The sequence below is a fragment of the Notamacropus eugenii genome, chromosome 1, assembly GCF_028372415.1.
Source record: "Notamacropus eugenii isolate mMacEug1 chromosome 1, mMacEug1.pri_v2, whole genome shotgun sequence".
Taxonomy (NCBI): Eukaryota; Metazoa; Chordata; class Mammalia; order Diprotodontia; family Macropodidae; genus Notamacropus; species Notamacropus eugenii.
In genome coordinates, this window is record NC_092872.1 from 234,943,637 (window position 1) to 234,957,778 (window position 14,142).

Genomic DNA, 14,142 nt, shown 5'->3' on the forward strand with positions numbered 1-14,142 from the left:
AGAAGCCACTGCCGCCGCAGCAGCAGTCATAGCTCCTGGTTTCTCTGTCGCCAAGCCTCGAGAAATCACAGGCGGGCGGGTCGTCTTCCTACAGCACCCCACTCGCACAGTCTAGTGTTTTTCCTTTTATCAGGGACCTCGGCGAGTTCGGCTAGGTCAGGAGAAGAGAGTCTTTGCCCCTGGTCTCCCTTGGAGCTAAATGCCAGAGCCTTAGGATTCACAAACGATTCACAAACGTGTTCCTTCCTAAGGACCCTCATTCTACTTTTGACGCCCCCATCCGGCCCCGGGCCCTACTCTCTATTCCGGTTTGTTTCCGAGCAAGAAAAAGGGGAAGAGGGAAGAAAACGAGTGAGGCGTCCGACTGCAAACGGAAAATAAACCTCATCCCGTCCTCCCAGCGAAAACAAGGGAGGGGATGAGGAGGGGGATCTGGAAGGAGGGAGCTGCCCATTAAAACCAGTGCGGAGAGTCCCGGCGGCGGCGGCGCGAGGCGCGTCACATCCCTTTGACCCTCCAATCACCTCGGGCTCCCATTTGATTGGAAGGCGGCAAAGGCTTTAATCTCCCCCTAGATGCAGCTGCTTTTGAAGTGAGTTTCCTCGCCAGAGCCCCGTCTGGACGGGCAGCGGCTCACATCGCACCCAAGCGCTGCACTGGGCGGCGGGTCGGAGAGGAGAGCAGCGCTGGGGCGCAGCCAGTGGCTACACAGATAGCTCAGCGGCCCCACAAAAATAGCAGCGGCAGCGCCTCCTTCCCAGCCACGGCTCTTCTCCGAGGCCCCCCAGGATTATTCGCTTCTTGCCCGAGGCGCCGAGAAGGCGCACTGGACGCCTGTGGCCGCCGCTCCACCTCCTTCTCTGCCTCCTCCTCCCGCGTCTCCTCCTCCTGCTCCCCGGGCGAGCGCGCAGCCCCGAGCCCGCCCCGCGCCTCCTGGAGCCCTCCCCCCGCTGCTCCCATGCGCGCGGGTGGGTCATGAGCACAGCGCCCTCGGTTTCTGCCCTGAGAAGTAGTAAGCACAGCAGCGGCGGCGGCGGCGGAGGCGGCGGCAGCGGTGGCGGCGGCGGCCCGGACCCCGCCTGGACCAGCGCGCTCTCTGGAAATATCTCTGGCCCCGGCCCCGGCCCCGGCTCGTCCTCGGCCGGTAATACCAAACCTTTCCTTCACGCCGTGCCCCCCTCGGACCCTCTACGCCAGGCAAATCGCCTACCTATCAAGGTGCTAAAGATGTTGACGGCGCGGACGGGGCACATTTTACACCCAGAGTACCTGCAGCCTCTGCCTTCCACTCCTGTCAGTCCCATCGAGGTAAGTTCCCCCCACACACTTTCCCCTCGTTCCCTTCTTTATCCTCCCTTCCTCGAGATCATTCCATGAATCGATACTCGAGCCACGGCCCGGCGGGGTTTCGTTCTTTCTGGAATGGGGATGGGGGGGGGGGGGGTGTCCGGAGTGATTCAGCTCCCCTGGGGGACAGAGCTTCCTTCCACAGCTGGAAACTAGGTCGGAGAAGGGGAGTGGGGCGCGGAAGTCAAGACTGGAGAGGTTTAAATGGACAGGGACTTGAAGGCCAACTTATTTCCCCTGTCCCCGTTTTCGCCGTCCTCCCACCTTCACCTCTGGTTTTCCGGGTCTTGGACTGGAGAGGGGATGGGGAGTCCGATAGATTCAGAAAACACTAAGGGCCGAACAGAGGCTGATAACTGAAAATAGCCTCCGAGGGGCAGCCCTCCCGAAACCTCCCCTCCACTACACTCCCCATACCCCATAAGAGAGTCTTGAGTCGCTGATCGGGTACAAAACCACATTTTGAGTTTTTGCAAATCCAATTAGCATCACCTCCAGAATTAAAACAAAAAAAAAGTGAAGGGGGGGTCACTATGTTGAGTGTAGATGATGGCCGCACCTTTTCCTAAGGTGTTAGTTTCTCGGGATGGGGTTCCTTCTCGGCCCTTCCGGGTAACCCCGAAGGGGCTCCTCAGGTCCCTGGAGAACTGAGAGCCTGAGTGGGCTGGGGCCCAGGAATGGCTACATAAGAACTAAGGATTCTAAAGGTCTCCTCTCTATCTTTCTGTTTCCCTTCCCATCTGACCCCCGCAGCTTGATGCAAAGAAGAGCCCACTGGCGCTGTTGGCCCAGACGTGCTCCCAGATCGGAAAGCCTGACCCATCGCCCTCCTCTAAATTGTCCTCGGTGGCCTCCAACGGGGGCGGTGCCGGGGGTGGCGGCGGCGGCGGTGCCGGGAGCGACAAGGACACCAAATCGGGCCCCCTAAAACTAAGCGACATTGGTGTCGAGGACAAGTCGAGCTTTAAACCTTACTCCAAACCTGGCGCGGATAAAAAGGAGCCGGGAGGAGGCGGCGGCGGCGGCGGCGGCGGCGGCGGTGGAGGAGGGGGCGGGGGCGGCGGCGGCGGCAGCGGGGTCTCGGCAGAGAAGTCGGGATTTCGAGTACCGAGCGCCACCTGCCAGCCATTCACGCCCAGGACAGGCAGCCCGAGCTCCAGCGCCTCTGCCTGTTCGCCTGGAGGGATGCTACCCTCTTCGGGAGGGGGCCCCGAGGGCAAGGACGACAAGAAGGACCCTGAAGGCGCCGGTGGCAGTGGCAAAGGGTCTGGTGGCTCCTCAGGCGACGGAGGCCCAGGCGGGCTAGCTCACGGCCGGATTAGCTGTGGGGGGATTAACGTGGACGTAAACCAACACTCCGATGGGGGTCCCGGGAGCAAGTCACTGGGCTCAGACTGCGGCAGCTCTGGCTCCAGTTCAGGTTCCGGCAGTGTCCCGACCTCCTCCTCGGTTCTGGGTTCCGGGTTGGTGGCCCCAGTATCCCCATATAAGCCGGGCCAGACGGTCTTCCCCCTGCCCCCCGCGGGCATGACTTATCCCGGCAGTTTAGCCGGGGCCTATGCCGGCTATCCTCCCCAGTTCCTACCACATGGGGTGGCCCTGGATCCCACCAAGCCAGGGAGCCTAGTGGGAGCGCAGCTGGCCGCTGCTGCTGCAGGCTCCCTGGGGTGCAGCAAACCGGCTGGCTCTAGCCCCTTGGCAGGGGCGTCTCCTCCTTCCGTGATGACTGCGAGTTTGTGCCGGGACCCCTACTGCCTCAGCTACCACTGCGCCAGCCATCTCGCCGGGGCAGCTGCAGCTAGTGCCTCCTGCGCCCACGACCCCGCAGCCGCCGCTGCAGCTCTGAAGTCCGGATACCCGCTGGTGTACCCCACGCACCCTCTCCACGGCGTCCACTCGTCGCTGACTGCCGCGGCTGCGGCGGGGGCCACTCCGCCCTCGTTGGCCGGCCACCCTCTTTACCCTTATGGCTTCATGCTCCCTAACGACCCGCTGCCCCACATCTGCAATTGGGTGTCAGCAAATGGGCCCTGCGACAAACGGTTCGCCACGTCGGAGGAGCTGCTGAGTCACTTGCGGACGCACACGGCTTTCCCCGGGACGGACAAACTGCTGTCCGGTTACCCCAGCTCCTCCTCCCTGGCCAGCGCAGCTGCTGCAGCAATGGCTTGCCATATGCACATTCCCACCTCGGGAGCTCCGGGAAGCCCCGGGACCCTGGCCCTGCGCAGCCCCCACCACGCGCTGGGACTGAGTAGCCGCTACCACCCCTACTCCAAGAGCCCCCTCCCTACTCCTGGCGCCCCAGTGCCGGTGCCGGCTGCCACCGGACCCTACTACTCCCCTTACGCCCTCTACGGACAGAGACTTACCACAGCTTCGGCGCTGGGCTATCAGTGAGGGGCGTGGGGAAGGGCGGGGAGGGAAGGAAGTTGGAATGGGGTGGACAGGGGGTGGGTTTTTTGGGGGAGGGGAGAAAGCAGGGAAAGGGGGGGACTTGGGGGAGGGGTGGGATGGGGGTCCGGAGGCATACAGATTACCCGACTGCGTGGGGAAGATGGGGCAAGAGAGGAAAAAAATATACAGTATATATATCTAATCCAGCAGCAGCAGCGACAGAGATACGATAAACACCCCTCTTTCCCCACTTCTCCTCTCCTCTCCTAAACTTTATAAAAGTTGAAAATATCCTTTGACTTTTTATAGAAAAAAATTGAGAAAAGTGTTCATCTGAGGACTGCATCGGAGGGCACAAGTATTTATTTATGTTAGCTCCAAGCGGACCCGTGGTTCAGAAGTGCATTATTTAGCTCAAGCTCCGTAGGTGTAAAGGAGGAGGAGAAAAATTTTAAAACTCGAAGGAAAAAAAAAAATGGAAGCCCCCCCTCCCCCCTTGTAGATTATAAATAAAAAAACCACCACAGAACTAGAGGTCTTCTCTTTAATGTTACTTTAAAATTGCTATGATTGTATTGTACGTTCTTATTTAATGTCTGATGGAAACGACAAATTTACATGCATGTTTGTTACTAAAAGAAAAAAACAACAACTCGCAATTTGTCAGCTCTGGTTTCAAATTGCAATTATTTTTAAGGTGTATACCATTGAAAGAGAATGGGTATTTTTTTGTATGTATTCTGGAAGAAAAAAAAGAAAAAAACAATTCTATTCCAAAACCTCATTTGCCTTATTTTGTTCTTTGAAAGGAACACTTAACTATTTTTAATTTTTAAGTCCACCCGCTGAGAAGGGGACAAGTAAGGTTTACGTCATGTACTAAAATAATAGACAATGTATCGCTTTAAAGATTAAAATTCCGTATATTTAATGTATTAAAAGGTTCTACTTATCTTTTTTTTTTAATAGAGAAGATCGAGGGGGAAGCTTGACTCTAATCCGTTGACTGTCTCCAACGGGCTCCTCCTCTCCTAGGCAGTGGGTTAAATTCTTTATTTTGTTTTGGTTTTGTGAATTTGTGGTACTGGGAGGGGGGGCAGCTGTTGTTCTTAAGGGTAGAGGGGGAGTAAACTTAAATTTGGAAGTGAAGTGCTCTTATCAGTTTGTTTCGTTTAGATTTTTTTTTTCTCCTGCAGCCAGCGTGGTGAGAAAATATTCCAGGATTTTTTCCCCTCGCGTATTATTAATTTTTTTTTTTTTTTTTAGTTTCGTGGTTCCATTTTTCAGAAGGGAGCTGAGGGTGCCTGTATTCGATGGCTCCTCTGTTGGGAGATGAAGGGAAATCACTCCCTTTCCCCTTCCATTCTCTTAGTCCCTCGGACAGCTCTGGGCGAAGGTTTGGGAAGAGTCCGGGAAAGAATTGCGGCGAAGCCTCCCCCAGATCCCATGGGGAAATGAGTTTCCCTACCTGCGTGGTAACCCCAGGACAGGAGGGGGCTTCTTTGCACTTAACCAAGACTTTTCCTCTCCCTTTCCTTCTCACCAGCTCTTACAACTCACCACTTACCCTGGCCCCAGCTAGCCCCGTTGTATAATATCCGGGCCCCAGCCGGTCTCTTCTGAGTGAACTGGACTTCCCAATCTCTGCTCTGGGAGAAGCTGGCAACCCTAGCTGCGCGAACTACAGGCCGAGGCTGGGCCACAGAGACTGTGGGGCGCCCCCACCCATCTTTACTAAGCCAAGAAAAGAGACGAGGCTCATCAGTACCTCTCCCCAGACCGGGTCTAGTCTGGGGCAGCTGGTGGGAGGGAGAGGGGGTTTTTGGCACAGAGATCCACTGCTCCCGGGGGGCTCCCCAAGGCTTAACCAGATTGGCTCAGGAATTGGAGGACACACGAAGTGCACAGGGATGGTGGGTTCCCGTCAGTTTCATCGGGACCCTTCTCCGATCCTAATAAGAGCACGAGGGAAACTAAGCCTTGAGAACTTAAATAGAAAAAACCGGGAAAAATCAAGCCGCAAAGCGGCTTTCTAGGTTAGAAACTGTGGTTGCCCTGTCCCCAGTCTGGCGGTTGGACGCGCTGACACCTGGGTGCACCTGGAGGTACTTTGCACCAGGCTGTCTCTGGAAATCAGAAGGGAGAGAATATGGAGGGAGAGGGGAGGAAAAAGCCCGCGGGGTTCCCAGTCCTACATCCAGCCTCTGCAAACTTGGCCGGCCTCCGTTCGGTCTGTCTTGTGCTCCGCGATCAGTACTGGGGAGCTCTGCCCGGCCCGGAGCTCCTCTTTAGGAGTCAGATGGTGATGGTAGCGGGAGAGGAACTGTCCCACGAAGGATTTCAGGCCTCTGCGGGATAAATGGACTGTTCTGGCTACTCATCAGGGTTGCTTATTTATTTGTGATTTCTCTCCCACCCTCTCCTTGCAGCACTCCCTTAGCCTCTTTCCCGGCTTGGACGTAAATCTACCCGCGTGCTTAGAGGCCGCTGCCCCGGGAGCCCTGAGCGGCCTCTTGCTCTCGGCCCCCTGCCTCAGATTCGGAGTTTCTAGGCTTGGAGGGCTAACTTCTTGGGGGAAGATCGGCGAGGCCCGGGAACAGATAGAAAGTACCCAGCGGAATCAGGGACCGGGACTCGAGGCATTGAAGGGTTTGGGTAACAAGCGCTGCCTGGGACCAGGATGCCACCGCCGTGCAATTTGAGTTTTCTTGGACATTTTCTTAGTTTGGGGAACGAAACCAGGTCTCTGGAAGCCTTGGATCCCGGTCAGCCCTAACCCTTCGGAATAAAAAGAGGTCACCTTGTTACCTCTTTTATTTCCCAGCCCAGATAGATCCCAAACTGGACCGAGGTGAAGGAGAGGAAATTCAGTTAGATACTAAATTCTGGGCCTGGGTCTGGGCTTAAGCCATTTCGGGGAAGAGAATGCCATAGGAGAGAAGAGGGGCTGCGTCCATTTTTAGGAACAAAGATGACCTTTCACTCTTTTCATCCACCCCATTTCTGCTCACACTAACCCTCTAGTACGACATACTTTTAAATTTTTTCTTTATTCCTCTTTTTCCTGTTTGTCTCAGGAAGAAGGGCAGGGAAGATTCCTTTGCACCAGTTAGTCCCCGCCACCAGATTTCACTGCCATAATGGCCAAGTCAGGGCCGTATCTGGGCAAAACTCAAGAGTCCCGTTTCTCTCTGTCTCTCTGTCTCTCTGTCTCTCTGTCTCTGTCTCTCTCTGTCTCTGTCTCTCTCTCTCTCTCTCTCTCTCTCTCTCTCTCTCTCTCTCTCTGTCTCTCTCTCTCTCTCTCTCTCTCTCTCTCTCTCTCTCTCTCTCTCTCTCTCTCTCTCTCTCTCTCTTTCTCTCTCACCCAGCAGGCTTTTCGAATGTCTCTGACTTTTCGATCCTCTCTCTTTTTGATATTATTTCAATTTTTTTTTTTTTTTGCTAGTGAGGGGTACGTTATGACATTTTCAAAATCTGACACATATTTCCCACTGCTACCATGCGGTGATAGGCGTTTGTGGCTGAAAACTAGGGGACAGAAAAGGGGAGTAACGAGGAGTGCCCTGACGTGTCGGAGATGCGTCTAGTGCGAAAACTGAGATTCAGGCGGAAAGGAATGGAGTGTGTGTGTGTGTGTGTGTGTGTGTGTGTGTGTGTGTGTGTGTGTGTGTGTGTGTGCGTGTGCGTGTGAATGTGTGTGTGTGTGTGTGTGTGTGTGTGTGTGTGTGTGTGTGTGTGTGTGTGTGGCCTGTCCGGAATGGAAGCTTACTCTCTGAGCAGAGGTGGGGTAAGGGCTTTGGAGGAGGCTAGAGAGAATGAAATGTCTCTGTTCCCGTCCCGCCCCCCTTCCTCCTCCAGTCACTGAAGTTAGATCCTGAGATGCGTCGGCCTTTGGAGCTTTTAAGTCTAGGTTTCGGAAGCCGCTTCTGGCCGCCAGGCGGCGCTGCGGAATCCGACAGAAAACAAGAAAATCAGTTAGGAAGGGGCTGGGAGCTGGAAAGTCTGGAGCCCAGCTCTTTCCCTCCCCTTCTGAGGCTGGTAGAGACTCTTCCAGGTCTGAGCTTCTTCAGAGGACGGTGGCCAAACAGGAGGCTCTCTTCTCCCTTCCTTCCGACCCTAGTCTCCCCTTGCCTCAACTCTCAACTCTCTCCAAGTCACCCTGTTTCCACTTCTGTATCTCTCCCTTCCCTCCTCCCCTGACAGGGCAGCCCCTCTTCCCAAGCCCACCACATCCCCGTCGCACCCCCCAGAGAATCACCTAAGGGAAAGGAAAAAGGATGAAGAGAAATATGGGAGAAATAGAATTAGGACGATTAGACCAGTCAGGGGAACCTTGTTCAGTCTTGAGAGCCCAAAGCTGGTTCCTTGACAAAGATGTCTCTACATGTGGCTGTTGAAGTTCTGTGTTTCACTGTCTGTGCCTCTTTCAGTCTCTCCTTATCTCTGTCAGTCTCTGGGGGTTTCTGTAGGGCCTCTCCACCTAACTAGGTCTTCCAGTTTCTTCTCCAACTCAGAACTGGAAATGAACAAAGTGGGTGGGAGGAGAGGAAGGAGGACATTATTACTTTTTAGAAATGCATATCTTTTTAATATCAGAAAATGATGGTCTCCATGGTACATAGATATTTATTTTTTTAAGGTATGGGTGTTACCATGAAGGGGGAAGGCTCCCCTTCCCCATCTCAATTTCCAAAACTTGCTTAGGACTTGCAAATGCTTTATCCTGTTCACTAGCCTCTCTCTCACCCAGATAGGAAGAGTGAGGTGAGGTGGGGGGACTATAGTCTGGGGCTAGGCAGAAATGAAGTGGAGGTGGGGAGGAAAATAAGTTTCAGCCATTAGAAAATGCCTTGCAGGGTTCCAAGCCTTGACCTTTCCCTACTTCTTTACAGAGCCTCACTGTCCTAGCAATAGGCAGCATCCCCCAGTATCGTTCAGATCTGAGATCTCTCCTGAGTTTATGGAAAAGAAAATCTAGACTAAATCTAGACCAGTGGCAGAGGGAGGCATTGGTGTCCCCTAAACCTTTCAGAATAAGTGAACAAATAATGATCATGCTTGTGCACACACATGAATATACTAATATGCAAACATAAAAAAGCCACATAGAAGTGTGTATTTGAATATGTTCATCTACTCATATGCACACATTACATTAAACACCCAGACTCAGGTACACTCACATATATGTTGATGAATAGGTGAGTGATAGAAAGGGTACCATATACTCACCTCCTCCAGTTTCTCATCTGTAAAATAAAGGGGTCAGATTAGACATCCTCTAAGGTCCCTTCTAGCTCTAAATCATCCTATCATACTGTACTTTAAGCAGTGAAAAAAAACAGATGTGAAAATTCTCTCTTTGATGGCTTTGGGAAGTCTGCAGAAAACTGCACAAAGAGCAAATGACAAAGTCAGTGTGTATGTGGTGTCCAAGGCCTTTGTCCACCGCATATCACAGAGTAATACAAGACCCATTAATGAGATGGTGGCATTCTCAGAACAGAAAATCCCAGGGTTGATGGGCCCTGTAGAGGACAATGGAACCACCTCTTTGCCTTGGTACAAGAGATTTTCCTCAGGTCCCTGACAGAAGGGATGGGGTCTTTCTGTTTGCTCTTCCCAGAGAAAGAAGCCCCATAGCCTCCCTTGCCCATCTGCTCCAATGTCTCACACCTCTCAAAGCCTGGAAGTTCTTCTATTTGCCTAACCTAAAAAACTTCTGTTGTAATTCAATTCAGGTATATACAACAAAAGTGTCCAGAGGGCCTGACTATATTCAGTACTGTGGGAGCTATAAAAAGCTCTCATCTTTATTCCTTTCTGAATAGAGGTGGAGAACAGCTCCAATAGGGCTTCCTCAGTCATGTGGAGACACTATATATAGTTATCTACAGGAGAAAATTTGGGGAATCTCTTTGTCTAACTCATTAGTACAGGAGATCTCCTTGTGGTTTACCCTGAAAAGGCCTTGGAGCCCAGTGGCCATTATTCCAGTCCATTGTGGTGCATGGATGACACGGAGAAACATTCAAGAAGGCAGTAGTCTACCTGAAGCAACATTTCAATAGTAACATTCACTGATATTTTCATAGTACTTTAAGGTTTGTAAAGTTCCTAATCTCATTGATCCTCACAGCTGCTCTATGAAAGGGATGTGCTATGATTATTCCCATTTTATAGATGTGGAAACTTAGTCTGAGAGGGGTTAAGTGACTTGCCTGAGGTCACACAGCTTGTAAGTATCTGATGGAGTATTTGAACTGAGTCTTCTTGACTTCAGTTCCAATATTCTATCACTGCGCCACCTAGCTGCTAAGTTCTACTAGTATTATACTTATTAACAGATGAGAAAAATGCAAACTCAAGAGAGATTAAATACACTGCTTACTCATGAGAGTATGAAATAGAATTTGGATACAGGTTTCTTCTGATTCCAAATCCATCTCTCTTCCTCTTACCATATACGGCCCCTCCACTTTCACTACACCAACATTTTCCTTCTCCCCCCAGGGCAAGACATGACAGTTACTCTTTATTACTCAATGGGTCAAATTCAAACTCTTCAGCCTGGCATTTATGACCCTTTAACTGACCCTGTTTTACCTACTCATCTTTATATCTCAGCAATCTATGAAATACTCTGGCCATAATAGCTCTCAAAAATCTCCTTTAACCAGAACATGTTCCCAAGAAAAGGGAATAATAGGCTCAGGGTTTTTGAGTTGTCAGGGACCTTAAAAATCATCTTTTCTAACATTCTGTTCACCAGTCAATCAACAAGCACTTATTAATTACCTACTCTGTGTCAGGTACTAGACAGTAGTGCTTCGAAGACAAAAATGAAATAATTCCTGCCTTCAAGGCAATTCCGTTCCCTTAGAGGAGACAAAGCATACCTAGATAAGTATATATGAAATAAACGGAAGGTAATTTGCTTGGGAGAGGCACTAGCAGCTGGTGGGTGAGGAAAGGTCTCATGTAGAAGGTGGCAAATGAGGTGAGCTTTGAAGGAATCTAGATACTGTAAGAGACAGATGTGAAGGAGTAGTGAATTGTAGGCAGGCGGGACAGCCTGTATAAAAGTGTGGAGGTGGAAGATGGAGTATTGTGTGTGAGGAACAGCAAAACCTGGTCAGCATAGATTTTTCTCTTACAAGAAAATTGACCCCTGACCTTTAGGGAGGGTGCCAAACACAACTTATCTTCAGTTACCTTCCTGCAGCTCAGTGCACTAGGAGAAGCACATCAGGTAGAATGAAGTCAGGAGAGATTTTCTTTCTTAAAGCATCTCCTCTCCATTACATGCAGATCCATCTCTTACATGGCATTTCCACTTTCTGATGGTGGTGGTTTCTCGTGGATAAATCTTGTCTCTCTAAGCAGACTATAAATTTCAGGGCAGGGACAGAGTTTACAATGTTACTGATAACCTTCCCATAGTATTATGCAAATGAATTTAAAATTGCTAGGTTGGTTAATGAAGGACTAAGATCATTCTGGTCTATGGTAGTAGACAACATCCATGCATGTTTGTGGTCACAAGGATGTTCACAATAGTGTATGGCTCAGGGTAAACACATCCCCACTATTGGAAAAGAAACTCAGGGAGACCTGATTTCAAATCTGGCCTGAGACACTTACTAGCTGTGTAACCTGCGGGCAAGTAACTTCCTCTTTGCCTCAGTTTCCTCATCTGTAAAATGAGAATAAAAATAGCACTCATTTCCCAGGGTTAATGCAAGGGTCAAATGAGAATTAATACTTACAAAGTGCCTAGTAAAATGTGTGGTATATAGTAGGCACTTAATAAATACTTGTTTCCTTCTTTCCCTTTTTCCTTCCTTTCTTCCCTCCTGTGGTGAGGCAAGAGCATCATCTTCCTAAATCAATAATGTCACCTAAATCATTCTGTGCATACATTAAGTCTTCCATTAATGCTTGTGGATGTGGGTAGGGGTGGAGAACAACAGATACAGAAAACCAGAAGGGAAAGAAGTCAGATCACCTGGGTGATGAGAGTAGGAGAAAGGCAGTTTCTAAGTGTCATTGATCATTTCCTCCCATGATGGGTCATATGTGGTAAAGCGGGAAGGGAAGAATTTGGACACACATAGACTAAACCAACTGTGTGCCATATTTGATATACGTGGGAAGCATACATTTTGGATTCAGGATTGGGGAGGAAGAGGAAACAAGCATATAATTTAGAAAGATCCATCAGATGTCCCTTCCCCCATGTGTCCTTTCCTCCCCAAATATGATATATTTCAAAGGAAAATAACAATTGTTTTAGGTTTATCTGCCCAGAATTAACTATTGCTGCACCTTTCCACTTGCATGGACAATCATTAGTAAAGAAAAAGAGAAAACCCCATCAGTAATAAAGGGAGTGGGTCTCCCAGTCATCACTTCCTAATGTTAAAGAGCTAGGACACCTATCTTGCTGAGACTGACAATATCGGGTGGAGTAAGAGCTGGAATGTTTTGGCTTTCATCATGTGAAGCTGGAATCTGGTCTGATTTGTGCATCTAGGTTGGCACAACCTAGGAAGCACCCTGCACTCTGTCATACCAAGACTGGCAAAGGGGCAAAGTCCTCCCTGAGTAAAGGCTCTCAAATATGCCTTTAGGGTAATGAGATGGAATCTCAGAACACTTGTGCTATCAGAAAGACTTCTTCTGTACGGCCTTATCATCATTCCTGTTATTCTGCCCATATAAGAAGACTGACCCCCAGCATCAGGAAAGGTATAAAACACAGCCATAGCCTCTGAGATCCCCCCCTTACAAAGTAGAGGAATTGAATACACATCATATGGTTCTCCTAGCTGCCTTCCTGCAGTTTAGTGCACCATGGGAAATAGGGCAGGAAATGTTCTGTTTTCTGGGGCATTACCTGGACCTGCTTCTCCATCTGCAAAATAAATCCACCAGGGATGAGGCCAGGCTAATATTTCCCTGGAAGGCATACATCCTTTTTCTTCCTTAGATAATCCACTAAATGCTACTTCCCCAGACCACAGGTCTATTGCTCTCAGGACAGTTCATCTGCTCTTTGCTTCTTTCCTTCCCCATTACAGTGCTGGGCAGCAATTGGGAGGTGAGACTCTATCTCTGTTCTGGTGGTATGTTGTCGGTCTCCTTCGATCTCAATGAAAATTGGTTAGATATTGCATGGGTTCTAAAGTGCTGGGGACATACATGTGTTAGGACTGAAGCAATGTTGCAAGTGGCAGCTAGGTGGTATAGTAGATATAGGGCAATGGACCTTGAGTCAGGAAGACCCGAGTTTAATTTCAGCCTCAGACACTTAACTGTGTGTGAACCTGGGCAAGTCACTTGAACTCTATAAGCCTCAGTTTCCTCAGATATAAATTGGAGGTGATAATAATAACACCTACCTCACAGGGTTGTTTCGAGGATCACATGAGATAATATTTGGAAATTGCCTGGCACATAGTAGGTACTTAAATGCTTGTTTCCTTCCACCCTTATCCCCACCCAGCATCTCTCCTAAGTGGGTAAACTGTTCTGATGCCATCTCATGATCCTAGATTTATTAAAGTACTGCCAACAGAGCATTTAGGGTTGTGGTAGTTTCTACCAAGCTAGAAAAGTTTCAATCATGGACTGGTAAGGAGTCATTGATCTATCATCTATTACCCTGTTGGCCACCAGGTGGTGAATTTTTTGGTCACAGGAATTTATGAAGATCATTTACTAAGGCATATGGTGGTTGTACTCTCTAAATACATGCTGTTTCACTTTTTCCTTTGTAGTCCCATGCATATAGTAAGCACTTAATAAATGCTTGTTGAGTGCTAGCTTTGGTGGCATATTCTAAAAGACTGGAACAATACAGAGAAGATTAGCATGGTCCTTATTTAAGAATGACGTGCAAATTTGTGGTGATATGTATTCATGTATGTGAATAAATTATGTATATGAATAAACAAATACATGAATAATGTGTATGAGTGAATTCCTTAAAGCTTGTTGATTGATTGTTGGGCAAACTCATTGATAAATCTCTAGATTCTTGAAATATTGAAGAATGGGGTGCAGGTGATGTGTCAGACATGAAACACTGTTTCAAGTAACCATCTATCCAAGTAGACTAACTAGACAGATTTTGGCTGTGTCCAAATAAGAATTCTGGTTTTCTTCCTCCATCCCACTTTGCCCATGTGGCAAATTTTACAGGACTCCAGGTCCTTCCATGTCCCCAGAAAAAGAAAAAAAGAGCAGGTTCCTTTTTCTCATTCCTGGTAACAGGCCACCCTAACCTTTGTGGGATTGGTCCATTTCCAATTATTTGGGATAGGTCCAGGTCCCAGGCAGAACCCATTGTGGCAATGCATATTTCATACCATGAAGAGAGATCTAGTTTCCTAA

The 14,142-nt window shown here is 49.4% G+C and overlaps 1 protein-coding gene and 1 non-coding gene across 2 annotated transcripts; both read left to right on the forward strand.

The window, feature by feature from the left end:
* The first annotated feature begins 64 nt into the window (after window positions 1-64).
* ZNF503 (zinc finger protein 503) lies at window positions 65-4,685 on the forward strand. Its single transcript, XM_072628073.1, has 2 exons — window positions 65-1,308; window positions 2,101-4,685. The coding sequence occupies exons 1-2, from the start codon at window positions 976-978 to the stop codon at window positions 3,745-3,747; spliced, it is 1,980 nt and encodes a 659-aa protein (XP_072484174.1). The 5' UTR covers window positions 65-975; the 3' UTR covers window positions 3,748-4,685.
* Window positions 4,686-13,565: 8,880 nt separating this feature from the next.
* LOC140521795 (U6 spliceosomal RNA) lies at window positions 13,566-13,672 on the forward strand. The gene has a single exon (XR_011973089.1). It is a non-coding gene; the product is annotated as a U6 spliceosomal RNA (small nuclear RNA).
* The last annotated feature ends 470 nt before the right edge of the window (window positions 13,673-14,142 follow it).

Bases quoted from the DNA above. Each gene is read 5' to 3' on its own strand.
- ZNF503 (XM_072628073.1), top strand. From the start codon at position 976: ATGAGCACAGCGCCCTCGGTTTCTGCCCTGAGAAGTAGTAAGCACAGC. The intron at 1,309-2,100 runs GTAAGTTCCCCC...TGACCCCCGCAG, and splicing joins CTCCTGTCAGTCCCATCGAG to CTTGATGCAAAGAAGAGCCC.